Source organism: Sinocyclocheilus grahami, unplaced genomic scaffold, assembly GCF_001515645.1.
Source record: "Sinocyclocheilus grahami isolate Dianchi unplaced genomic scaffold, SAMN03320097.WGS_v1.1 scaffold88.1, whole genome shotgun sequence".
NCBI lineage: Eukaryota > Metazoa > Chordata > Actinopteri > Cypriniformes > Cyprinidae > Sinocyclocheilus > Sinocyclocheilus grahami.
In genome coordinates, this window is record NW_015505267.1 from 634,462 (window position 1) to 662,134 (window position 27,673).

Here is a 27,673-nt window from a genome sequence, read left to right on the forward strand (position 1 = left end):
TATATAAACATTTTTTTTTTACATATGCACACACACAGGCCTATATAAATATAGGCCTGCATATATATGTTTGTCAATATACGTAAATATAATTATATATTTGTATGTTATATGTATTTTTGTACATATAGTTATATACAATGCATTTACTTCAGTAGATGCTCTAGAACTAGTGAACATGTTGTTTATATTAAAAATATATTTTTTACACCGGCATACACCCAAATATATTTATGTATAAAATTGACTTAAATCTTTCATTTAGATGCACTACTCAACCTGTATCTTTTTTTAAATATATTTTTCAATCAAGTGTGGGTGGGTGTGTATGAATTTATGAAAATGTAATTATTTCTGTCATGCAGAGCTGAATTTTTTGTAACATAAATGATTTTTTTTTCAACAATTTAATGCATACTTCCTGAATAAAAGTATTCATTGATTAAAAAATTAAAATCTTACTGACCTTACATCATACAAACTTTTGAGTTGTATTGTTATTTATTTTGACAAAATCGGCCATTTATCCATTATCAGCCATAACATCATTTTGTAGTATAATACGTGTAGTGGATAATAATCACAATTTTTACTGGAAAACGGCTAATTATTCGAAATGGGGAAAAAAAAGGTGTCAAGTGTTCAATTTTACTTTTGAGATGACGCTATCAAATTCATACACTAGATGGCATAGCATCTTGCTAAGCTAACACTGGAAATCTAATAAACACAAAAAAATACACAGCATATAGAAGGACTGGCTACAAATACCTTTTATTGATACTTTTAATATATCTTCTCAAGCTCTGTCATCTTGGATACCTTTTTTTTTTTTTTTTTTTTTTAATTGAGCTTTGCATTCTGGCATCATATAAATGATGCGGTTTCTTAATTTGGCCAAAACAAAACACCAGAACAAGTGCACTTACAGTATGAATCCTTAAAATGCAGTCTAGGTAGGCCGCACAATAGGTTTTGTAACAATAAATACCTTGAAGCCTATTTTAGCCTCTCTCTCCATCTATTGTTCTCTTCATGGATCTGCTCGCATGACGCATTACAATGTAAGATAAAAGACAGCGCAAACAGACTAAACTGCGCTAGGAGTACAAGCAAGCTATTTACGCTCATTCAAGTAAACGGTGTATACATCATTTGCTAAGTTCCAAATCCGAGAGGCGAGGCTGTTGCATTAGCAATGAGAGTGTCATAAGCCACATCAATGGGAACTGACAGAAACAGCGCGGTGGCTCCGGAAGGATCAAAGGCTGTGTTATTGAATTTAGTGGGGGAGAATCAAGCTCTTTATTCAGGTTGGAGTGCTATCAGGGAGGGGAGAGGAGCCCATCACTGCTCTGAATGAGGGAAAGGGCCGCCTGGAGGCCGTGCCTCAGAGGAACGTCACCAATGAATTATTCACAGATAGGAAAAGCTAGCTACCGGCTGCTCTCCATCCCTCCGTTTCCTCCTTTTGCCATCTTTCTTTGCTATTTTCACCGTGTCTCTGTGCAGCATTCTTTGTGATATCCTCTTTTACTCATCATTTCCATCTTTGCCACAGGTTATATGGTAGCTTGAAGATGATAGATTGAGATCTACATTGCCTAAATTGGCTATTGTATGACTTCAGAAGACTTGGAATGCAGCACATCAGTTGTATAGATGTGTGTATATATATATATATATATATATAATTTTTTTTTTTTTACAAATTTTGCCGTGGAAAAAAAAGTCATATGGGTTTGGAATGACATGAGGGTAAGTAACATGACAAAATGACAATTTTCATTTTTGTGTGTCTTGTGTGTCTTCTATGCGTACATTTTTCTGCATCTTTTATTTCCACTAATCAGCAGTTATATATTATTTTAATAAATACCGCTAATCTGTATTATAACCATATTTCATTATATTAATAACAACTGGGAGATGCCATAAAGGTATGTTTCAGTGTAAATATACAGTACCATTGAAAAGTTATTGGTCAGTATTTAAGTAATTTTCACAAAAATACTTTTTTCAACATTGCCAATATTAAATGTTTCTTGTGCAGCAAATCAGCATATGAGAATGATTTCTTATAATGATGCTGAATTTTTTTGTAAAATATTACAATAGAAACATTATTCTAAATGTATTTTTAAAGACACTTAAAATATATATATATATATATTTTTTTTTTCTGTTAATATTTTACATTTAAAATGGTTCATATGATTTTTACTGAATTTTGATCCAATAAATGCAGCCTTGGCGAGAATTCTTTGGAAAAAATATTGAAAAAAAAATAACTTTTTAAAAATCGAACTTTTGAACGGTAGTGTAATTTACTATGTTCCGTTTTTTTATTGGGGGTAAAATATGACCCAAACATGTTTTATCTCTTGTCCTGAAAAAGTAGAGCGAGAGAGAGAGAGAAAACATGTATTTGTAGTCTTCCTTCCATCCTTCATCTCTACCTTTCTCTCTCTGTGGGAGGAGTCTTAGCTGGAAACATGTAATTTTGCTCAGTTTCTGGCCTCTTTGCCCCCGTCTCCCACCTCTGGATGACTCATTAGGTAGTGCTCCGCTTCAGTTCTCTGTTATTTATGCAGATAAAAAAGGCAAATTAATGATGGGCCCCCGGAGAGGCACCACACAGCCTGGGAAGGGGAAATGAAAGGCTAGAACGGCAGACAGAATGTGTGCAGCCTGTGACATGTTCACCAAGTCAGTCAAGCGAAGCATTTACATGTTTGCCACTTAAACTGTCCCAGTGGTGAAAATCAAACTGGCAAATCGATGACAGTAATTCCAGAATTCACCCTTGACACATTGTTAAAGTCGTGGGTGTGTAAGTGAGAACTGGTAATTTATCACCGTCACCTCAATGGATTGTTAAAGGGATAGTTCACAAAAATTAAAGTTTCTGTCATTTACTCACCCTCATGTTGCTCCAAACCTGTATGACTTGAAGTAGAACAAAAAAAAAGTTCACTCTTTTTCAGTGAACATGCTGTAATTATTCAAAAAGAATGAAAAACGGCATAAACTAACAGTGAATACACTCAATACGACGTGTGCACTATATTCTAGGTATTGACAACCATACAATAGATTCACTTGACCTAACTTTCAAATCGCATTTGCACTTCAGTACAGTCAAATACGTCACATGATAATTGTTTGAGATATCAAATCTGGTGTGACTGTTCTTGTCTGAACATGCATACAAATAATATTTGATAGCCACACTCTTTAAAAATAAAGGTTCCAAAAGGGGGTTTTCACAGCAATGCCATAGAATAACTTTATTTTTAAGATCATATAGAACCGAGAACATTTTTCATTTCTGCAGGAGAAAACACACACCGATTTAGAATGTGATTTAAGGTCCGTAAAGGATCATTTTTAGCTGAACTATCCTTTTAAGCACCTTTTGCATCTTAAATGAGCTTTAAATTACTTTTATATTGGTTAAATATGATTTCCCACCAGAAACAGTCTGCGGCAGGTAAAAACCTTCGGCGTTACACTGAAGTGGTTACACTCTAGTGCGTTTTAGCACAAAACACTTTTGAGCGCCCTCACGCAGGGCGTGTGAGGAGAGTGACATTTGAGAAGCTTTTTAGAGAGAAACTGAGAGCGGCACGCACACGGTGAGGGGCGTTTAGGGAATAAAACCACTCTGAAGGAGGAGCCGAAGACACTTTCTCTCTAGGCTGAACAGCAGATAGACATTATAGCAGTGGGCTAGATGAGACTGACCTTCAGTATATAGTACACCGGTCCAGATGTCTTTGTGGATGGATCCCCAGCTGCTCGATATAAAGAGAGTATTACGTTATTGCAGGCTATACAGTCGACTTAAGTCGCCATGAGACAAGGCCAAGGCTGAGCTTGAGTTTTGTTGTGCTGCTTGTAATGCTCACTGCTTGTAGTTGCTCACAACTTCTGTCATAAGCTCTTTTATTTGAAAACTTCATGGCGAGTGGGTTTATAAACAGCTCTCCGGTTTATTTTTCATCCCGGGAATCCTGTCAGCTAACCTCAAAAAGTAAAGTATGATGAGTTGGCGTGATGTGCTCTTTGCCAGATGCGTTGCATAAGAAAACCATCAAATAAATTATGCATTATTGTGAGAAATCCCTCAGACCACATTTTTTAGACTAATAGCTTAGGTCTATGTTAAAATAAAGAAAACACCCTTATATATTTTTTTCTATTTTCCAAGGATACATTTGACTTTAACATAATATGCTGGCACGCATGTCTGTACGCAATCTACAGAACTTAAGATGAACGATCGCACTAAAAGCTCCGCAGAACATTCATCCACTCTGAAAAAGACCCGGACTTCCAGAGAGAAGTAATTGGAAGTTGGAAAGGGAGTGCTTAAATTGAAAGAGAAGCAGAGGGGGGAGACCGATGAAGAATGAATAAATGAGATGAAAGAGTAGACCGAAGGACACAGAGCTGATCTAATGCCGCGTTTGATCCCTTTCTCCAGTGGGCGTCTGCCAGGCCCTGGCTGCAGGTATCAGGATTCAAGAGATGCAGGTTCACAAAGACGCTGTTTGAATGTACGCCATCAGAGAGAAAGCAAAGACATGCAAGCTCTGAAAATGCATCATGAAATAAGAAACTCTGTGGCTGGCGGATATGACGGATGCCAAAATCAAACTAGATTTCTGTGTTTTCTGTAGAATGCTGAAGAAATGCTGAATGCTGGTTGTCGGCACACAATGCTAGCATCAGCGTTAAATTATTGACAAAAACGGACAAAAAAAAAATTTATTAAAAATTTTAAAGTAAAATTAAAAAGTTAATTTTAGTAATGTTCCTTTTTAAATATTGACTACATTTTAAAATCTATTCCTATCAAAAGCTTAGACTAAAACAAAAATCTGTAAAAATTAACACTGGCTAGCATGTTGTGGACGGTTGCTGTGTGATTGCTAAGGTGTTAATAGTGTTTTTATTTACATGACAACAATGTATTAAAACCTGATTTAAAAAAAAAAAAATTTTTGCATCTTTGAAAAGTTTCACGTACATATGGCAACGTTGTCGAGCGATCCTTCACACGGATCCTGTATTGTGTACTGTATTGTGCATGCCAGGCCAGTAGTTGGTGATGTCCCTTTGTTAAAGGGGTGGTTGATTGCGAATTATTTTTATTTTAACGTTAGTTGGTGTGTAATGTTGCTGTTTGAGCATAAACAATATCTGCAAAGTTACTAAGCTGAAAGTTCAACGCAAACGGAGATATCGTCTTTTAAAATTCTGGCAGTTTAATGCCTACAAAAACGGCTGGTAGGGACTACAACAAGTTACTTCCCGGGTTCGCGACATCACAAACCCAGATATACCCCGCCCTTGGGAAAAGGCAGCAAAGGGGGCGAGGCCATGCTGCGCTGCTTTAGAGAAGAGGAAGAGAAAACTAGGTGTGCACGTAAAAATCTATTCGTATATGAATCGCGATTCTGTCTTCTAACGATTCTAATGGATTCACAAGTTTCAAAATCAATGTTCTAAAGCAGTGGTTTTTAATACGGTTCCTCACGTCGCCTGCTCGGCATCTCTCTTTCTCATTCAGATCATCAGCTCGGCTCCGTTCCATTTATACACTTATTTTCACATAGCTATGAGAAGCGTTATACATGGTGTATTTACCGTACTGTATTAAAGCTTTAATCAGGATAGAACCGTATATTAAAAGCTAACCTAAGCAGTAGCATTTACAAATAAGAGCATACCTACAAGTATGAGATGACAACAACAAACAAAAAACATAGGCCTACGAAGCATTAACACATGTTAGACTGCACCTAATAAACACAATCAAGCCTAGAAAAAAAAGTGAACCGCCCCTTTAAGAAACACTATGAACCTGCAAACACACCTATAATCTGAACACATAACATGCATGCGCATGACATCACGGTTTTCACAAATTTGCGTTTTAGTAGTTTACACGGAGATGACAAAGGTATCGTTTACAAAAACTCTAAAACACGTTTACATTTTTAGGTCCCCATAACGCCATTGTCATGTAAATGAATGGCCAAAAGGCATACGTTTTCCTTTTTAGTTGAAAATGGACTGAAGTTTACTACTTAAGGTTAGCGGTGCGTTTAAATTCCTAAAACCCCAAGTATAAGCAATAATAAGTCTTGGCAAACACCACTAAATATTGAGTGTATTCTCTTCACACCTTTATTCTCCTGTCAAGCAGTTTCTTTCACGCACACACATTTAATATACTCTTTATTTTCACGGATTTGATTAAAACCGTATTACATAGAATCTTGCAAAGTGTTTTGTTTGAGACCTGTAGAAGCTCAGGCTGTAGGGAAGAGCGATCCCTTGAGATAAGGGGGAACAAACATGAAAAAGTAATGTGAGAGAGCCAGAATCATCCCCTAATAACGTATGCTGATTTAGAGGCTCTTCTTCCAACATCTGACCCTCCTCCTCATCACCATCCCACCTCTCCAGCGCTTTGCGGCACAGATTACACCGTTTCAGAGAATCAATCAAGAATTCCTCTCTGTCTCTCTCACGAGTATGCACATTATGCACAAACATAAGACATCAAATCAGCAGAACCACCATCATCACTGCAAACCGCCACTATATTTATAAAGGAGAGTAAATTATCCAAGCAGATATATTGTAAACGGAGCGCTTATACAAGCCTCTTATAACCATCACAGTGCTGCAGCTTTTCTGAATTGTTTAAATGGAACCCGTCTGGCTGTCTTTCTCTTTATTAGTAGTCTTTGCTAAACCAAGTACCACTATAGCTAGTGTTAGGGATTTCAACAAACCCCAAACCCTAAATATTATCTTGCTTTTTGGCTCGTTGAGGAGAGCTGTAATATTAGTTTTCACTGGCATTCCCTAGGTTTACATCTTTGGTAGGTAAATTACATTTATATGGAAAATATATATTGAAAATATTAAATTTCTATTACGCTGACACAATATTCACTTTTTCTACCTATCATTAAGGGTATTGTTAGATGTATAAACCTATAAAAATCAATTAATTAAATTTTAACATTGAATTGTTTGTACATTTTCTCTGAACTTTAAGGATCCCCAGCACTTTATAGTGAAAACCACTGCTCTATGGTATATCCTACCCATTATGCACGCTGAGATACAGCTCACCCATAAAACATTTGTTTCCGTCCTTGTAAATGTAATCAACAGTACTGATAGTAAATGGTTTCTGAGAAATGCACCGGGCTGGCTCATGCAGACCTTCAAAACTAATGAGAAGAAACAAAGCAACCCACTAAAAAGCAGAGAATGCTTCACACAGAGATGGAGGACAAAGACAAAATATTTCAAAAAAGCATTTTCTGAATCATAACGGCATTTATGGGTACCCACAGCAGAACTAATAGGACAAAAATTGCAGAGAATGTCACTTATTCCATAAATTATTTGTGCATAACATGAAATAAAGAAGCATTCTCAAAATAAGAATGAAATAAATGTTGGTTTCCAAGTGCAACAGGCATTTAAATCCTGACTCACGTGTCTGCTGAAGAATTCATCCACTTCCTCTTGGAGTTTTTTCTGGCACTCTGGATGGAGTGCTAACAGGTAGCATGTGAACGCTAGTGTGTTGCTGCTCGTCTCATAGCCAGCCAAAAGGAAGATGAAGGACTGACCGACAATCTCATCCTCGGTCATCATTCTCTTCTGCTGGGACCGCTTGGTGGACTCGTTTCCAGGTCCATTTTCCTGTCCGTTGTCCATCCCCTGTTCGGTGCAAGCCTGTTCATCTGCGTCATTGACCACATCAAAGTGCTCCAAAGACAAATACTTGTTGCTGGCCCGGACGTCCAGCATCAGCTGCAGAAAGTCTCGCCTCCGCTGTAGACAAGCAGATCACAAACATGTTTATCTGGTTGATACTGAGGAATGATTAAATCATTTCATTGTTCACGGCCATACCTGTTCTGGGGGAAGATCATCTCTCTGTTTAATCATCTTCTGAATACATTTGATAAAAAAGCTGTTCATCTCATCTCTTGATTTATTGGGAAGGAGACCAGCAAGAGGCTTAAGCAGAAATGGAAAAGCCACTGCAGAAAAAACGACAGTCAGAAAACTGTACTTTTTCCTCTTGTATAATAAATATGCTAATCGAAATATCAGCATAATGAAAAAGAGTTTCATTTTATCATCTGTCGGAAGCACTTTCCAAGCTGTGATATCCTGTCTACAATAATGAGACCACAATGAATGCTGCCTGCACTGGTTTAACGTACTGAAGAATATCATGATGGGTTTGAAGAAGGTGAAAGCGAAGAACTTGGAGGCGTGGTTCACAAAAGGATCATCCGGATTGTTCTGAGAGTCCACCTGCGTGCCAAACGCCACACTGGCAATTACGTCCATCGTGAAGCAGCCGAAGCACCTGCAAAACAAACGTGTATTATATTATTAAAAGCTCTGAAATAGTCAAAGAAACAGATGTGCATACACATGTTGAAAGAAACTCGTACTTGTGAATGTTAAAGCTGTTGCCGGACTCAGCGTGGCTCTTCAGGTTTCTCACTAACGTCTCTGTGGCCATGTTGATGAGGAGAACCATCTGCAAAGCGAGTATTGTGCCCGCACAGATATCAGAATCAGTAAACACCACAAACCAATGCAAAGGAGTTAGATTACGGCAAATTGCTGCCGAGCCGATAACGAGGAATAAATGCAGTCTAATGTGTCCTTCTAAAGAACCAAAAAAAAAACAAAACAAATAATGAAAATGGCTTGTGCATATAAAGATGTAGGCTCTGTTGATGGTATAATTCCTTTTCCCACATCCGTCCTGAAAAGCACATGGGAAACGGCCACAAGGCAAGTCCATTAATGGCTTTTGATTCCAGAGAGCATGACCAATGGCAAAAAAGGCTCAATTTTATCATCTCAAGAAATGACTGATTTAATTAATTGATATATTTATTAAGAACGAACCACAAAACGGTTTAAAACACCATGAACTATTTGGTTTCCATAGAGTAAATACTGCTAGTGTACTGTACCCCTTACAAAAAAGCTGACAGTAGAGACCGTGATCGTTTGTGGAAAGTACCATGCTGTTCCTATCAAGATTCCCACACTTTTTCATTCATGACTTTTCAGTGATGTTTCTAGTCATTTCTGAGTAACTTAATGAGAATTTGTTAAAGGGGTCATATGATGCTTTTTTTAAGATCATTATTTTGTGCATTTGGTGTAACAGAATATGTTGACATGCATTAATGTTCAAAAAACAAATTTTTTTTTGCAAATACTGTACATTATTGTAGGTCCTCTATGCCCCACCTGGGGCGTGGCAGAGTCTTAACTTTGATAAAGAATATCTCTTTGGTTTTGAGGCTTTAGTCTTTGCAACTTCAGGGATCTTATCTATGCACAATCAGCTTGTAACACTCCAAAGAGAAAGGAAAACTTGAAATCGCATCATATGACCCCTTTAAATGTAGAATGATTCACTAATGAATCATTTTGACAAATTTTTTAATTGGTTCAGTCTACTGATTTAAAAGAGTGATTCACTCACAAATGTTTGTAAATGACTTTTATTATTTATTTATCTCTTAAAAAACTGATATTAAAACGTCAATTAAATATTTTTTAGTTGAGCACAAACTTTAAGAATCTCAAAAATATTCCATGAATTTTATTTTTTAATTTAAAATGTTCATGAACAGATCTTCCATATTGTGACGTACATTCAAGTGTAATGGATTATATAAAAACTTTAGGGCAGGGACTTGGTTCCATTGATTGTGACTGGATTTTGATGAATGTGAAATTAATGCAAGTATACAGTTGATTTTGGAGTGATGGGTTAAAGTTGACAGTAGATACATTTCAAGTTCATGCTGACTATAGTTTAAGATTTAATTCATTATGACTTCCAGGCATGTGTAGGTAAAGCATAATTTTAAGTTGTTTTGATATATACTATGATAACAAAATACCATATTAATATTCCATGGTATTTACATGGTGCTCCAAAGAATACCATGGTAAATTTTGTGTATTACGTGCATATAACAATTATGCATTGCAGTACAGCATCTTCAGTAGCATTTAAAATCTTGAGTGCATTTTTATAATAACACCTCCTAAAATCTATTCAAACTGTATTTTTATTTATTTATTTGTAAGTGGGTGAAAGGAACCGACTACACGGCTTGGCCTGTTTAGTTTGGTCTATTCATTCATGAGCAGAGGACCAGAAATGACACACACGGCTTGAGACAGATGAAGCTACTCTATATGCATGCTTCTTGGAACTGCCCTTCTTCACACCTCTGTATCTCAGTGAGATGAGAGGTTGTCCATGCTCTGTGTTGAAGGATATGGCTTTGCTCCCTGACACCCATGACTGCAGCCGTGATAACTAAGCCAGCAGCTCTTACGAGACCTATTGATCCTGCCTGCTCAGGGGGAGAGAGCCAGAGAAAGAGATACAGTACTAGTCTGAATAAGAGGAAAGCGGGATGGAGAGAAACATATAGGAAGGAACAGAAGTGTAAGAAAGAAAAGATGCTATGACTGTTCTGCTTGTTTTTTTCTGTCCAGACCTTTCAATTTTATTGCACAGTGAAGCTAGTGATATCAATTCAGCATTCAATTACTCAGCCAAACCTGCTTATTACATTTTCATGCTAGTCTAGTCTGGTGAGTTAGGGCAGATCGCACAGGTGAATTAGTTGAATGTAGTTGGGAAAGCTGATCTAAATGCCCCCCCCTTCTTTAAATTTAAATCCCTGCTAGCTAAAAAAATCAAGTTAAATCATCTTAAAGTGATACAGTAACAATGGTGGGGTTTTAGCTGATTGGGTGGTTGACTAGTGGGACTACCAGCTAGTGAAGGTTTTGTCTTCTCTGCAAGTTATACACTAGCATTTAAGTATACAAGTTTGGGGTTAGCAAGTTTTATTTTTAACAAAATTACTACTTTTATCTATCAAGCATGCATTAAATTGATTAGAAGTGGCAGTGAAGGCTTTTACATGTTACAAAAATATTATATTTCAAACAAGTACAGCTCTTTTGAAGTTTCTATTAATCAAAGAATAAACCGAACAAAACACATCACTATTTACACAAAAACTTCACGCTGCACAGCTGTTTTCAACATAATAATAATAATATTAGTAATGAGTGTTTCGTGAGCAGCAAATCAGCATATTAGAATGATTTCTGAAGGACAATGTGACACTAAAGAGTAATGAGAGTAAAAACTCAGCTAGTCTAGTCTGGTGAGTTAGGGCAGATCGCACAGGTGAATTAGTTGAATGTAGTTGGGAAAGCTGATCTAAATGCCCCCCCCTTCTTTAAATTTAAATCCCTGCTAGCTAAAAAAATCAAGTTAAATCATCTTAAAGTGATACAGTAACAATGGTGGGGTTTTAGCTGATTGGGTGGTTGACTAGTGGGACTACCAGCTAGTGAAGGTTTTGTCTTCTCTGCAAGTTATACACTAGCATTCAAGTATACAAGTTTGGGGTTAGCAAGTTTTATTTTTAACAAAATTACTACTTTTATCTATCAAGCATGCATTAAATTGATTAGAAGTGGCAGTGAAGGCTTTTACATGTTACAAAAATATTATATTTCAAACAAGTACAGCTATTTTGAAGTTTCTATTAATCAAAGAATAAACCGAACAAAACACATCACTATTTACACAAAAACTTCACGCTGCACAGCTGTTTTCAACATAATAATAATAATAATAATAATAGTAATCAGTGTTTCGTGAGCAGCAAATCAGCATATTAGAATGATTTCTGAAGGACAATGTGACACTAAAGAGTAATGAGAGTAAAAACTCAGCTTTGCCATCACCAGAATAAATAACATTTTGAAATGGACTAAAACAGAAAACAGTTATTTTAAATTGTAATAATATTTAACAGTATTACTGTTTTTTTTCGATTAAATAAATGCAGCCTTGGTGAGCATAAAACACTTCTTTCAAAACCAACCCCCAAATTTCTGAACTGTAATGTTACATGCAATGCTATCTTAAGATTTCCAACTCGAATACCACACATGATCCCTTAAAATGCTGTCTACGTAGTCAGCTCACTACAAGTCTTAAAACCGATTAAAAATGATTTCCAGTTCTTGATTTCCCCATCAACGTCAGCATTTTGGATGCATTTTAGACTACAAAGTATTCAGTTTCTAGAAGTCCCACAAATAACTAAATTGAGTCTATATAGTCTAAGCAAAAGCACATTTTGTGTTCACCAGTGGTCAAGTTATCTATTTTTTACTGGAACAAATTACATCTCCGTGAGGCCTTACTTGGTGATAAATAAGGTGAATATGTGTGTGCGTCCCATGTGTGTGTTTGTTGATGCATATTGACTCCATGCAGGCAGGCAGATGAAGACGACTGGAAAGGCTGATAGAGAACGACAGGAGCGGTGCCTACCGTCTCTTTCTACCGCTGCACCACAGCTAATGAAAATCAATACAGGCAGCAAGTGCATGCCTACACGGTTGCACACACATACTCACAACTTGGAACACAGTTATACATTAAACATGCAGGCAAGCTGAATTTTGATCCCGATTTTATTTTACATAAAATCCTCCGCCAAATGCAGCTAATATTTAACAGTGGAACTCGATATTGTGGGTTTTAAAATGCGAACATGATGGCTTTGTTTACTGTAATTGAGTTAATGGACGTGCTTTCAGACACAGCTTAGAGACTTGGATTAGAGACTGTAAAGACGTTTATGAGCTCATTAGAAGTTTGTGTCTTTGCCACTGTGCAGTATTTCTCTCCCTCAATGTGTTCAGAGATGATGGATGGAGAGTGATGTGTGCGGATTTCTCCTGAATGATGTCACACCATGCCGAATATAGCTTGGGTGAATGACACTCCACTGTTATGGGTATCTGTGTGTGTGAGAGCAAGTGAGACATGGAGAACAATCATGGCTTCTTCTCTCACAGCAGCACACACCTCTGACATTCCTGACGGACATGTTTACCATTTCAGCCGGAGAAGGGAAATGACATCATTAATGGATACTGGTTCATAGGTAGACATATACATACAGTTGGGGCTAAATATATCAGCACTTTAGCTGCAAATCATGCAGTATGTGTGCAACATTCTATAATGCAAGATTGTTTTTAAAAAATAACAATTTGGTAACCACACACACACAGCCAGTCAAAAGCTTAGACACACTTGACTGAATTGGTTTCTCAAAATCTGTTGATCTAAGGCATATGTTTAAATTTACAAGTTTTATTTGTAGACCGAACACATAAAATATTTAATAATTATGATGCCTCATGCAGTTTTTGGTCACTAATTTATTCCCATACATCCATTTAGAATTAGAATATTCTGTGTAAAAGAGTCAAATAAGAAAATAAGTGTCTCCAAATTTTGGCATGCAGACAAACAGTCTAGTCCAATTCCCAAACAAATGACTGTTTTGAGTCGGTTCTTCTAATGAATGAATCATTTAAAATCACCACAGGTTAGGATTTTTTTTGTGGACTGAAATAGTTGGTCTTAAATGAATTCACTGAATTAACATCTTGAATCCATCAGAGCAGTTACTAAATACACTACTGGGGGAAAATATAATATAAATAAAAATAACATGCAAATATAGTAATACAAATATTTTTTAAATAAACTTATGATAAATAAAATTATGGTCACACATTTTATTTATTTATTTTAAAGAAATTAATACTTTTATTCGGCCAGGATGCATTGAATGATTTCTGAAGGACCATTAAACTTTGCCGTCACAGGAATAAATTACATTTAAAATGCATTCAAATTGAAAACTTATTTTAAATTGTAATAATATTTTACAATATAATTTTATTTAAATGCATATGCATGTGTAATTTTGAAAGAAAAACTCATGTGGATACCAAAAGAAAGTTTTGCATTACATTGCAGAAAAAAACCCCGTATTTTTGGCCAGAACTATACACATATCCCAAAGGTTTATTCTTTTTTTTTTAAATTATTATTAGGAGATGAAATCATCTGCATTTCTTGGCAAGGCTAAAAGAAGACACAAACTCACAGGGTCAGTTTCCAAAACATAGCTCACACCCCAGACCACAAGATGTTTTCAGCGGAGAAATCAACATTGATAATTTAAACCAGGATTTATTTAATCTGTGATTTATTAATCCCATTCAATCATTCTGCTAGTAAATGAATAAGCAGTCACATGAGACGCAGAGAACGATGGAGAATCGATCCTGTTCTATGATGTAAGATATGATGACTGGCACTTCAAACATGTTAGCAAGAGGCCAAACAGCAATTAACTACTGTCATCCAAGACCTCCCCATCACAACTATCACATCTTTCTAGCACAGCCAATCATACATTTTCAGCAGACGGCTTCATGTCTTTTTCTTTACCTCAATGATGTCATGTGAATTAAATCGGCTGTGTTTTTCTCCTCTCTAAGACTGATGTGCTATACTCATTTTTTCGGGATTGCGACCTCATCTTTCACTCATCTGTCTGTTCCTCTTTACTACCGCACCTCTTTCCTTCCTATTCACTTTCTTCTGACTTTCTCTGTTTTATTTAATCTGAAAAGAGTGCATGTAAAGTGCAGGGCTGTTGTGGAAGAAACGCACTCCTTTGTTCTCTCACATGTGATGTGCAAAAAAAAAAAAGACTAATGTCAAACTCTCTTAGCTCTCGGTTCCTATCTCTCACTATGGGAGAACTGATAGTCTAGTATCATTGAGCTGTTCCACCTAAATGCTCAAAGTTAATGACAACACATTGTGCAAACAGGCTCCAACAAAATTACACATTGTGAAAGCAGCCTGATATGGCCTCTATTAACAACAAATCTCCAGTGACACGGAGCAGGAGACACACAGGCTTGTTAAGACTCTCAGATGAAGATTCGAAAGGACATTTTTCTTCCAGGGTTCACTTTCAACATGTACCTGGCTCTACATCCTATCAACCAATCAGATTTCAAAAACAGGCAAAGAGTTGAACAACATTCAACTTTCATCCAGTTAGGATTCAGGAACATGTTGATACTACACTCTTAAAAACATAGTTTCTTTATTGCCATTGATGGTTCCATAAAGAACATCCATGGAATCTTTCCATTACACAATCTCAAGAACATTTTTCTGTAAACCTTTTATTAAAATGTTCTTCACACTTAGAAAATAACAGTTGTTTCAATAACTGTTCACTGAAAGGTTCTTTGGGGAACCAAAAATGGTTATTCTATGGCAGGGATCCTCAAATCTGGCCCACGAGAGCCACTTTCCTGCAGTGTTTAGCTCTAACCCTAATCAAACACACCTGAGCATGCTGATCATTGTCTTCAGCATCATTAGCAAATCACAGGTAGGTGAGTTTGATCAGGGTAGGAGCTAAACTCTGCAGCGCATTGGCCCTCCAGGGCAAAATTTGAGGAACCCTGTTCTATGGCATCTACACTCAAGTTCTCAAAAGGTTTTCATAGTGATGCCACTGAAGAACCCTTCTCCAAAGAACCTTTTAGTGAACATTTCTTAAAAGGACCACTATAAAGAAACACTTGTGCAACGAAAAGGTTCCATATAGTGTATGTTAAAGGTTCTTCATGGAATCTTAGATGCCAATAAAAAAACTTTAGTTTTTTTTGTGTACTTGAGCTTATCCCACTCCTAATGCCGTGAAAACTTCAAACTACCCATGAATATGCATGCGTACGTGTGCTTTTGTGAACTGATTTCCATAGTTTTGGGGAATTCATACTTATCTTCACATCTTATGACCAGGATCTTAGGCAACTTTTTAAAAACTATTTGAATGGCTGTCATGGAAATATGAGGCCTCTACGGGTACAAGATTTTGTTCCAGAGCTGCACTTGATTTATCAACTCAATGCTATAAAATGTGATTACATAAGAACAATTGCGTCTTAGAACAGCTTTAATGTTTGTGTAGCATACATTTAGGTAAGAAAGCAGAGCTCACCTCTTTCATCTTGGCAGCACTGAAGGTCGGTGTGAGGATGCTGCGCACTCGTTTCCACTGTTCGCCCTTCAGCATGATCAGACTGTCACTCATGGGTTTAGTCATGCCCCTGACAGTCTGCATCGAGAACACAGCTGAGGTTTGTACACTCCGAAAAGGACATGTTTATATAAGGACAAGTTTAGGACTAAATCTAAAGCATGTTTGTCATTTACCTAGTATTGTGCAGTAGGCTATAACTATGAAATCTGTAGCATTTTTAGGCAAGATGCAATTCGTAATGCAACACAAGTATACTGCATTGCCACAAGAGGAGCTATAGCAGGCCATAGCATTAGTCTTCAGATGAGGTCACATTTACCATTGTTTGGTGACTTTTTGTGGGAGAAATACAATCATTTTAATAGGAATCCAGTATCGTGTAGTAGGCTATAACTATGATATTAGTAGCAGTGGTGATTGTTGGGCCCAAAACATACACTACACAACTATGTGCAAACATTTCCAAGCGTTAGCACTTACACTTATGCAACCTTGATATCACACGTCGTTGAGTTTTTAAAACGTGTCGGAATACAATTCATAAGGCAACGCAAGTATATTGCATTTTCAGCATTGCCACAGGAGGTGCTATAACAGACATTAGACTTTAGGTGAGGTCACATGTGCCATTGTTTGGCAAAATTTCACGGGCAAAATCCAATAAATTGAATTGGAATCCATGCGATTGTGAATTTAGCGTGATTGTGAAATTTCAGCTTTTCCCAGATTTCAGTTTGGTCACACGGATTCGCCATGTTGACCAAAAAAAAGCTTCTTGTTTTGAAAGCGACTTCTGTGTTTGCTGTGCTTGATACATTACTATTAAAAACAGACAATGGACCTTTTTTGCCCACAAAATGTCACTGTGCTCGCACCTTTCTGCGGTTTTCTATAGGTTTTCTCATTCAGACCAACGACTATCCGTAGTTTGAAGCAATTACTGGCAACATTTCAAAGAAAACAAGTTTACTCAAGTTTGATTTCAGATATTGCTTTTCAAAATCGAAAAAATTCATAATGCAGCCTGTACACCGCATTAGCAAGTTTATTATTTCAAGTCATTAACTGTGGACACACAAAGCTAGCTATAGCTACACTTAAGAGTTTAATGGCACAGAATTTTAAAGTTTGTTTTTGCTATAGTAATGCAAAAATATACAATCTGCTTGTAAGCATTCGCATCTGCATCTCCATACTTGCGTAGAGAATGTTTCAGGCTTAATAGATGAACCACAGCAAAGTGTAAAGAACTTTCTCAGACTCTAAACCGTTGGAAAGTGTTTAAAAAGCTCTACATGGTTTCGTCTTTGCAATTCTACATAAATAATAGTCCTGGATTCATTAAAACTACTGTTGTACTGTACACGGAGTTGGCTAAGCATAGGTTGTTAGCCTGAAAGTTAGTACAGCAACCAAGGCCAGGTGGCAGAGCTTTATGCTTGGCCGACTTTGATCTCGTGTGTAGATATTTGTGCTAACGGCTGCTAACACATACTATTTGTTTGTTTTTTGGTGCCTTGGCAATCTCCTTTTACGAGTTTTCTCCCACTGTTGGTTGTAGATGTGCTTTACATTGTACATTTAAAAGTACACTTCCATGCACACAAACAGGTCAAGAGGTAGGTGATAAACCTCAGTGGTGCACAAGGCCTCAGTATTGATCTGGCCCTGCTATAATCGTTTACCCAGCAGGCTCAGCTCCAGCAGCAAGGCCAACTCATGACCTTTGACTCTGCTTTGATACATAAGTCACGTGATCATTAGTTTTTGACCTCCCTGGACTGACTGAGTTCAAAGCTCTGGAGCCTTTTGCCAGTAGCTTACCATTCACATGACGTGCACTCTCAGCATTGATTTAGACACACAAATACACACCTACATACAGTAACTCCTATCGACTGCAGGAAAAAGTGCAAGTAATACATCAAAACCACCCTGTCATTGATTTAGCTGATTTTATGATTTATGGGACATGCTGTGTGTATGTCTGCAATCATAAATTATGATGTTGTTGACAAACAATTGCTGAGTTATGTGATGACATCAATCAGGAATTGACGGCCTTCAAGTGGAACCGAAAATATCGTAATAATGAGTTCTGAGCACATAAATGATAAAGCAAAGTCGTATTTACAAGTGGGAAACTCTGACTTCTAGATGATGCATGAGTTGCGAGTTATGTTGATGTGAAACATGGTGGCAAACAAGTCTTGTGAATGATAATGAATGATTTTGCAAAGTTATTTTAATTTTCCAAGCCATTTCTAGAATTTAGTAGCTATTCATGAATAAGCTTGTAGAACACAAATGTAAACGTAATCACATTCATGGTTTGTTTTATACTAAATGTTTTTTTTTTTAGATACCATGTGTATAAATGATAGAAGTGAAGAGAAAAAAAATTGTGCTTTGTGAAAATTTTGTAGTAATATTAATTTTCGAATTTTATTTCAAGTTTTTCATCTAATATTTATACTTTATATAATTTTTTACTTTTTCAATTAACAAAATGATTTAAGGTTCAGTTTTATAACAACACTGACTTATATTCAAGAAACAATCTATGAAAACAAGTCTATCTTATGCAATCTGGCTTCTCCTTTTTAAGGAGTTTTAGATATTTTACTGAAAAGCAAGTAAAAAACAACTAATTAAACTCGTTAAGAAGTAATTTTTGCTGAATAGAGTATGCTTAATAATACAACTTTAGATGAATTGCTGAGTGTGTGTATTTGATTTTATAATGTAAATGTAATGTCACTCACCATTCTGTTGGGAAACTTATTGAATTCCTTCACCATCACCTGCCTGAGCATATCTGGGTCTGCTATGATCACTATAGGCCGCCTGCCTATATAATAACTGACACACACACACACACAGAGCAAACAAACAAGATGAAACGAATAAATAACATGGCACCAGTCAAATTTCAGGGGAATAGGAAGAGTCAAAAGAACAAAGGACAAATTCACACACGGATAAAGCAGCACATCTGTGGCTGCAGACCCCGCAGACACTGTCTTTCCTTCATATCACTGACACAGGGGTACAGACACGCATCATACGTGTGTGTGTGTGTGTCAAGGTCCACTCCGTAAAGAGAAATTTGATGAGTCTGCTGGGTAGCTCCTTTTTTTTGTAGTCATGCATGGAAGTCATTATGAGAAAGTTGAAATCTCATTATGACATTAACATTATGACATAATTAATATTTTTGAGAAATATATTAAAGATCATTAATATAATGATACTAAGTAATTATGTATTTAGACACATAATTCACACCTAAAAACATCTGAAAATCACTGCATTACACTGTACGTATATGCCATCAAACAAAGTGTTCTTTAGCTGTCAATCATTGAAAAGCCCATATGGTCTCTTTCACTATAGGGTATCATTAATGCATTCTTGTTAGAAGAAATTTCAAGATATTTTCAAACCATATCTGAAGGATATTTTTGGATGGAGCAAAAAATAAAATCACACCTTCGTGAGCAAACCTTCTGCACATTTGAAATCGAGCACTCCTGCAATGCGCTGAAACGTCTGAACTTAGATGACTGATGGTTTGTACTTCGGGAACCGACAAGGGTTTTAAGGAGCATGCGGAGCACTGATATGTATTTCAAAGCCCTTTGATTTCGGTGAGAAGCTCAGCCTCTTGGATTACTCCTAACTGAAAGATGTCGTAATGTCTCCTGACATATATCTACACGACTCTGAATTAGATCCCATTTTCCGGTCCCGACACCCAATCCAGAACCCCTGGATCCCATTGAACACACATACACGCATCATAAGTTTTAATATCATACTATATTTTTGAGAAATATATTAAAGATCATTAATATAATGATACTAAGTAATTATGTATTTAGACACATAATTCACACCTAAAAACATCTGAAAATCACTGCATTACACTGTACGTATATGCCATCAAACAAAGTGTTTTTTAGCTGTCAACCATTGAAAAGCCCATATGGTCTCTTTCACTATAGGGTATCATTAATGCATTCTTGTTAGAAGAAATGTCAAGATATTTTCAAACCATATCTGAAGGATATTTTTGGATGGAGCAAAAAATAAAATCACACCTTCGTGAGCAAACCTTCTGCACATTTGAAATCGAGCACTCCTGCAATGCGCTGAAACGTCTGAACTTAGATGACTGATGGTTTGTACTTCGGGAACCGACAAGGGTTTTAAGGAGCATGCGGAGCACTGATATGTATTTCAAAGCCCTTTGATTTCGGTGAGAAGCTCAGCCTCTTGGATTACTCCTAACTGAAAGATGTCGTAATGTCTCCTGACATATATCTACACGACTCTGAATTAGATCCCATTTTCCGGTCCCGACACCCAATCCAGAACCCCTGGATCCCATTGAACACACATACACGCACACAAGCAGACAAAACCAGCATCATTCTGATTCTCTTCCTCTCTGTTCTGCTCATATTAAACACAGGAAGCCCAGTGGCACTCGCTGCTTTGATCTCCCTCGAGGAGAAGTCGGCCTCTCCGAAGCAGGCATATTAAAACACAATGTCTGGCTAGCGACTGACCAAATTAGAGGACACTGGGCACTCCGTGAGTGGTTCATACTGTCTGAATATGAATGACAGGACTGTGAACAAGGGCTCCGGTGTGATGGGTGTTATACACAGATGCTTTCGTATTAAAATAATTCTATAAATGTGGAAATGACTAAAGCAATCATGTAGGGAACTTTTCATAAAAAATATAAATCAGAAAAAAATATTTAGTACAGCAACGAGAAGGCGTTCATGTTTCACTAGGCAAAACAAATAGGTTTCGCATATTTGTGTTTATTAATGCCTTTGACAAAAGCTTTCCCATATAATAAAAATAGTGTTTTTCAGACATCAATCTCAGATTTTATAAGACAAAGAAACAATATAAATTTAATCCAATTTCATTTATTAATTTGATTGACGCTTTAATAACAGTAAAAGTAAAATCCAGGGAGACTTACCCACAAATTCGTCCGTATTTCTTTATTAGGTCAGATTGTGCCTTAAAGAAACCCTGTGCAAGAGCAGAAAACCCACATATCAGTATAAAAGCATATTCGAGAATATACAATGCAGAATTTAAGTCACTCATGTGGTCAGATTTATTTTAGAGACTGCCAAAGTTTCACATCATCTACAACAATCAGATTTAACAATGAAATGCAACACGGATCAACTTAAATATCTTCATGAAATCATTTTAGTTTATTTATTATTATTTTAATACTAGCAACACATTTTTTACACATTCTGTGTGATATATATTCTGCTGCAAATATTTGCATCATGCTAATAAAGTACTTAGAAAATTAAACAAGTGAGAGTAAGAAAGAAATCAGAGAGATACACTATACGGACAAAAGTATTGGGGAAACCCCTCACATAACACCAACAGGGACTTTAGTGACATTGCATTCAAATACATTGACATTAATATGAAGTTGGTCCCTTTGCAGCTATAACAGCTTCTACTCTTCTAGGAAGGCTTTCCACGAGATTTTAAAGCATTTCTGTGGGAATTTTGCATTTGTGGGGTCAGGCACTGATGTTGGATGAGAAGGCCTGGCTGGCAATCTCCATTCATCCCAAAGGTGTTCGATGGTGTTATGATCAGGCTTTGTTCGAGCCAGTCAAGTTCTTTCACACCAAACTCATCCAACCATGTCTTTATGGACCCTGCTTTGTACACTGGGGCACAGTCGGGCTGCAGCAGAGAAGGACCTTCCCTAAACTTTTACCACAATATTGAAAGCATAGCATTGTCCAAAATGCCATGCTGACACATTAAGGTTTCCCTTCAATTTATCCCTCTTTTATGCACCATGCACCTCAGCTCTCAGTGACCCCGCTCCATGACTTTGCATGGTCTTCTGCTTTATGGCTACTGTTCCTAAACACTTCCACTTTTCAATAATACCACTTACAGTTGACTGTGAAATATTTAGCAGGGATGAAATAACACGAACTGAGTGGTTTCTTTCCTATCATAGTACCATTCACTGAAGTCTTGACCACAAACATTTTTTCCACAAATGTTTGTAAATGCATACTGCATGGCTAGGTGCTTGATTTTATACACCTGTGGCATTGGGTGTAGTTTAATAATTTATGCTGAATATTATTATTTTGTTACCATTACAGGCAGCTTATTTTTCTGCCGCAGTTTAATTGTTTGTTTTTTTTTAATATTGTGGAATAAAACATTCAAAAAATCTGAATAAGAGATATCTGATTTGATGAACTTGCATCCTTTTGTTCTCAGTGGGTGGGCACTTTCTCCAAGATTAGCACATTCACGAACATTTGCACAGCTTTGCCATGTAGTTTAAAGCAATTATTTATTTCAGCTCGATCTTTTCTTGGACACCACCGACTGTCTGTCTAAAAAGAATAAGACAGCCCTGAACAATATAGATCTGTCTATATGACTCCTAAAGAGGCGCTTACTATGTGAATGGAGGCTATTACAGGTACGGCATCGCTGAGTGACTGCACTTATCTACCAGTAGGGGTCAGTCCAGAGCAAAAACACTGACTGCGCTTGGCTCTCTCGAGGTTTATGGGCTCTCTGAAGGTTTATCGAGGTCTACTGAGAATATTATCCTGAAATATCCATAACCATAACACAATAACAGGAATAGTATCATATCCCTATTTAGAATCGAATAACATATTAAACTTTGCACATAAGGCTGCTGAGATTGCATTGTTTATAGAGGCTGGTGGGATATAGTTAAGAAGTTACACAACAAAGCAAACAATGAACATCAAGTGCTGACTGTAAAACGCGCACACACACACGCATATAAAAAGCACATAAAGAGTGCTAGTTTGGTATGCATGGCAGCCAGTGGCTCTGCTGTCTGTACTAACGAAGGAGTCGACAGTGCTGTCATCAAACCGCCTGCCCTCCCTTCTTCATCCCACCATTCCTGCAGTCTCCCTGGTGTACTGTATGTGTGTGCGTGTGTTCCTCAGTGAGCTTTAAGCAGTGGAGTGTGTGCCCTTCCATCCTGATGTCTTCTCCTTCAGCCTTTTATTACTGTTCTGTCACACGGAAGAGGCTGCGCGTGCATCTATGCTGTAGTGAAGTTTAACAGGAGGCTCAATTCAAACAAATGAGTTGCTTCTGCCTTTGGCTTCATTGGGGATTCACCTCGGATGGATACGATCAATAACGCCGGGTCTGACTGAAGTGGACAGTCAGCGATCCTATTGGAATTCTCTTAAAAAGATTAGCCACTTTTAGTTGTTTTCTAGCACATACATGACCTTGACCTCTGCGCAGATCTGAACACTGTGCTGCTTCTCTTTGTCTCGGCCGTTAATAATCTGTCATGTCACTCAGAATCATGCAAGCAGACGTTCAGTGTGTGACTGAGAGGATGTGGAGGAAGGTATGGGATAGGCACTTTTAAGGATAGACCAGTGAAAAAAAGACAATTAAAGGGAAATATTCTATTCTATTCTATATTTTATGGGTCATACAATGAAAGTCAATGGGGACTTTCAAAATACCTTCCTTTGTTTTGCATATTTACATGTGGGCAATTCTGAAATACACTGAAAAAAAATGGTTTGGAAACAAATGTTAAAAAAAACCGCAAGTAGCACATTGTATTTGAAATGGCATTTTCTTTTTTGTTTTATGTACAAATTAAAAAATTCCATTAGGACTGATGCTGAAAAAAAAAAAATCGGTAGTCTCTACAAATGACATTAATTTATGTAGACTTTGAGATCACGTATTCTGTCTGTCCAAAAGTAATAGTAATTTATTTAGAGATATTACTCCGAAAACAAAGCAAAATATATAATTCTGCTCAAGTATCTAGCTACTAAGTGCTACTCTTTCAAAGATTCAGTGGCATGAACCTTGCAAACTTTGTCAAATTCAAGTCATTATTTCTTCCCCAAAGGAACTTAATGCAACATATCAGTTGCAATTCTTACTAGTTTTGTTTATGAAATGCATCAGATAACATTTAGTTTTTAATGAGCATTTTGGTTCTCTCTGACCCTGTTTTTGCTTTCATATAAGACTTCTATACACTATGCAAATGACATCTGTTATGATTGGATAACGTTTGTGCATATGGCCAACTTGCTAAATATTGAATAAGTGTTGATGTGTACTACAGCTTAAAAGTTTGGGGTCAGTACAATTTTTATTTTTATTTTTGGAAGAAAGAAAAAGACATTAATGCTTTTATTCAGAAGGGATGCATTGATTTAATTAAAAGGCAGTAAAAACATTTGTAATGTTACAAAAGATTTCTACTTCAAATAAACGTTTCTATTCATTAAAAAATCCTGAAAAAAATGTATTATGGTTTCCACAAATTAGAATGATTTCTGAAGGATCACGTGGCACTGAAAACTAGAGTAATGGCTGCTAAAAATTCAGCTTTGCTATCACAGGAATAAATTATAATTTAAAACATATTAAAACAGAAACTGAACCCAAACACCTGAATGGCAGAGTTAACATGGGTGGTCTTCTGTTAATGTTTATAACCTTTGAGAATGACCTGTTTTTGTACCTTAGATTCAGTAAATAGTCTTGACACACTGGGCAGGCAGCTTTGTTAATGTTAAAGTCAGTCTACATACTGTAGCTCTTTTTATTTTAAACTACCATGACAAATCCTGTTTTCCAGATAAGTCCCCTATGGATAAACAGAGAGCAAGTCTGTGCATGTGTGCTGGCAACAGAGAGAAAGAGAGAGAGAAACTGCATCTAGGTTGTTTAGGATCTTAAATGGACCACATCTCACGTCTGTGAGTGTTGTATTTGGTAATGGAGTGTGTCATGATAATGTGCTGCTGTGGGTTGCGAGAGACTCTGTCGTCTAGTCTCTAAATGTGACTCAATCTGCCCCTGTATCCCAAACGCTCTTTCAACATCACTTCCTGTTACCCATGATCCTCCCTTACACCCTGGCTTCTCTCTTCTGTTTTCCTTCAAATCACTCCAATTCACTCCGTTCATCTAAAAACAGTCATCAATCCCAAACACCGACTTTGCCAACGTAGCCTATGCCTTACTTTCCTTCTCCTTTCTCTCTTTCAGCATCTCCCTTTCCTCTTTTGCATTCTCACTGAATTTCTAACCTGAAATGCAGTCACCTGCCCCTTGAGAGGGGATTGCGTCTGCATCTCTAGTGCCAGTAACACAAAATGTGCATATAGTTGCACACAGAGACGTACAGGATTTAGCTGAGAGGCTGGCCTGTGGAAGTGGGTCAGAGGATTCTGCAGGAGCAATGCTCTGGAGACCATTGTTTGTGAGACTGAGTCTGCTGACGTGTGCCAAATCTACACAAACACTAATATGCTTAGACAAAGGCTGCACAACAGCATACAAAACCCCCCACACTACAAAAAAAGCACATACCTTTAGTTCACCTGGGGAACTTCAAGACACACAGTAATTATGCATGCATGCATATTCATTTACGCCTCTCTCACTTCCATCTAATAACATTTAATCACAACGAGGAAGACATGAATTGAGATGAAAAAGAAGTATAAGGGGATACAGACAGGCAGACCGAGAGGGAGAGAAGGAAGAGGGAGCACTGTCATAAGCGGATGATAGAAAGACGGAATGAAAAGAGTGTTGTGAACGACATGCTGTCCAGTCAACCATCGCTGTCTGACAGTAACATATTGATCTGAGAATCTATTCAGCACCAGAACAGCACAAGAGTTGGAATCAAAGCTTTATATGGGTAAAACACCAGTAAAAAATAAATTCTGAAAATGTCTTCAAATTAATACAGTACTTTGTGCAGTTTTTACAGATTTTTTTTACAGTTAAAAAAAGAGCAAAACGTTTACTAAAAAATTAACATGATTTTCAGAACGTTGTATTCTTCATTGATATGTCCACCTTGATCTTAACTGTAATGAAAATACATTTTAATGGTCCAAAATTAAGTCAAATTTTTTTTGTTCTTTTGATTTTTACTGTTGGGTGAAATATAAGCTGGACATGTCCTTTTTTATGACATTCGTCCTTATTGGTTGCTGGATGAATCTAGGCATTTCACATTCACAAATGAAGGTCCATTTAAAACTCTCATTGGAATCAATCAGCCCTACAGCATTGCAATTTTGGCCTTTATTTCCTATAATCCACTTCAAATCATTATCATTAGACAGGCAGAAATGAGAGTACTCAAGGTAGCTGTTGATTTGCTCTATTAGAGTTTGGGACTGAGATTAAACTTGAAAAAAACACAGAAGGAATTAGAAGTAATAATTTTGCAATATTAAACCCACCCACTCTCCCCATCCATCTTTTATATTATCGTCATAAAACTACATCATTCAGCACAGAGGCTAATCTGTTTGGGAATCACATGGCATTAGATGTCATTAGCAGTGAGTCATCTTTAATGAACGCATCTAATGAAGTGAGGCTCACTGAGAGAAATATCATTTTTCTAGATTTGGGAGGGCGGTACAAGGTGTGTGTACGTGTGAGAAAGTGAGTGAATGTGTCTTGCGTTTCATTATGAAGTAAACAAGAGGTCTTACGTCTCGAAACATCATGAGGTTCCCAAAAAACGGTGAGGGCTTTGGGTGCTTGATGCCACATCGCTCCAAGACAGAGTAAGGGGAGATGGAGTACCTATTAAAACAAAGACATTCAGTGAAAACCTCTGTAGTTTGGAGTCAGTGTGTCTGAGCGTTATTAGAAAAAAAAAATGTATATGAAAAAAAACGTGAAATCAATAAGAGAATAAATAGAAAAATAAAATCATTAGAAGAAAAACAAATAGACAGGTGATATCCATATGCATGAGGGAAAATATATATTAATATTTAAAAAATTAATATAATTAAAAAAATATATATATATTATATAAATATAATAAAAAAATAATTGCAATTTATTTATAAAATGCTAATATTAGATATAAAATAATACTGTAGTACTGTGTAGTCTCTCAATTAATATGAAAGTCATAGAAACTGCATGTATAATAATTATACAAGAAACTGACAACTCGTGATTTAAATAAGTCAACAGCAATTCTAGGGTCACTGGTTAAATTTCTGAACCCGGGACAACATTTTAAGGGCCTAATGAGTAAGGCAACACCATAGTGGGCTTCTTTTGTAACAGGGTCTAGGACAATGTTTCCAGTTGTCCCCCTGATGACAACCCTGTGCTTATTGTAGACGGGGGTGTAAGTGATGGTTCCTGCAAACACATGATGACACAAAAAGTATCTGAGAGCACTGGGAAGTGCTGTATTTCCTCCGAGTATGGAAAAGGGGACCTGCATTATGCATGAGGATTGCATCTGCTGACACACCAGCGCTTCGACCACTTTTAACTTTGAAGTGAGCCGTGGGAGATGACGAGACGTTATTCGCTCAAAGAGTGCATTTTTGTCCCCAAGCAGTTAAACACGAATGTCTTAATCCACCAGAGAAAGAGAACAGCGTGTACTTTATTCAAATGTGTGCAAATATCTCTTTAACACTGGTGCACCAATACCCATCTGCAAGGTAAGAAACACATTACTGGGTGTATCTTCCACTATAGGC

At 37.0% G+C, this 27,673-nt stretch overlaps 1 protein-coding gene and 1 long non-coding RNA gene across 2 annotated transcripts in view; one reads left to right on the forward strand and one right to left on the reverse strand.

Moving 5' to 3' along the window:
- The window catches only part of LOC107587021 (uncharacterized), a 14,819-nt gene extending 2,383 nt beyond the window's left edge, over positions 1–12,436 (forward strand). The window contains exon 2 of the long non-coding RNA XR_001609425.1: positions 12,404–12,436. This is a non-coding gene — a long non-coding RNA (uncharacterized lncRNA). The remainder of the gene's footprint in view (positions 1–12,403) is intronic.
- tbxas1 (thromboxane A synthase 1 (platelet)) overlaps positions 1–27,673 on the reverse strand; it is a 59,796-nt gene that overhangs the window by 8,687 nt on the left and 23,436 nt on the right. Inside the window, exons 3-10 of the mRNA XM_016274619.1 lie at positions 26,654–26,747; positions 21,070–21,122; positions 18,830–18,926; positions 16,023–16,139; positions 8,508–8,596; positions 8,271–8,419; positions 7,954–8,084; positions 7,531–7,872 (exon numbers count right to left, since the gene is read on the reverse strand). Coding sequence (XP_016130105.1) covers positions 7,531–7,872; positions 7,954–8,084; positions 8,271–8,419; positions 8,508–8,596; positions 16,023–16,139; positions 18,830–18,926; positions 21,070–21,122; positions 26,654–26,747 — 1,072 coding nt within the window. The remainder of the gene's footprint in view (positions 1–7,530; positions 7,873–7,953; positions 8,085–8,270; positions 8,420–8,507; positions 8,597–16,022; positions 16,140–18,829; positions 18,927–21,069; positions 21,123–26,653; positions 26,748–27,673) is intronic.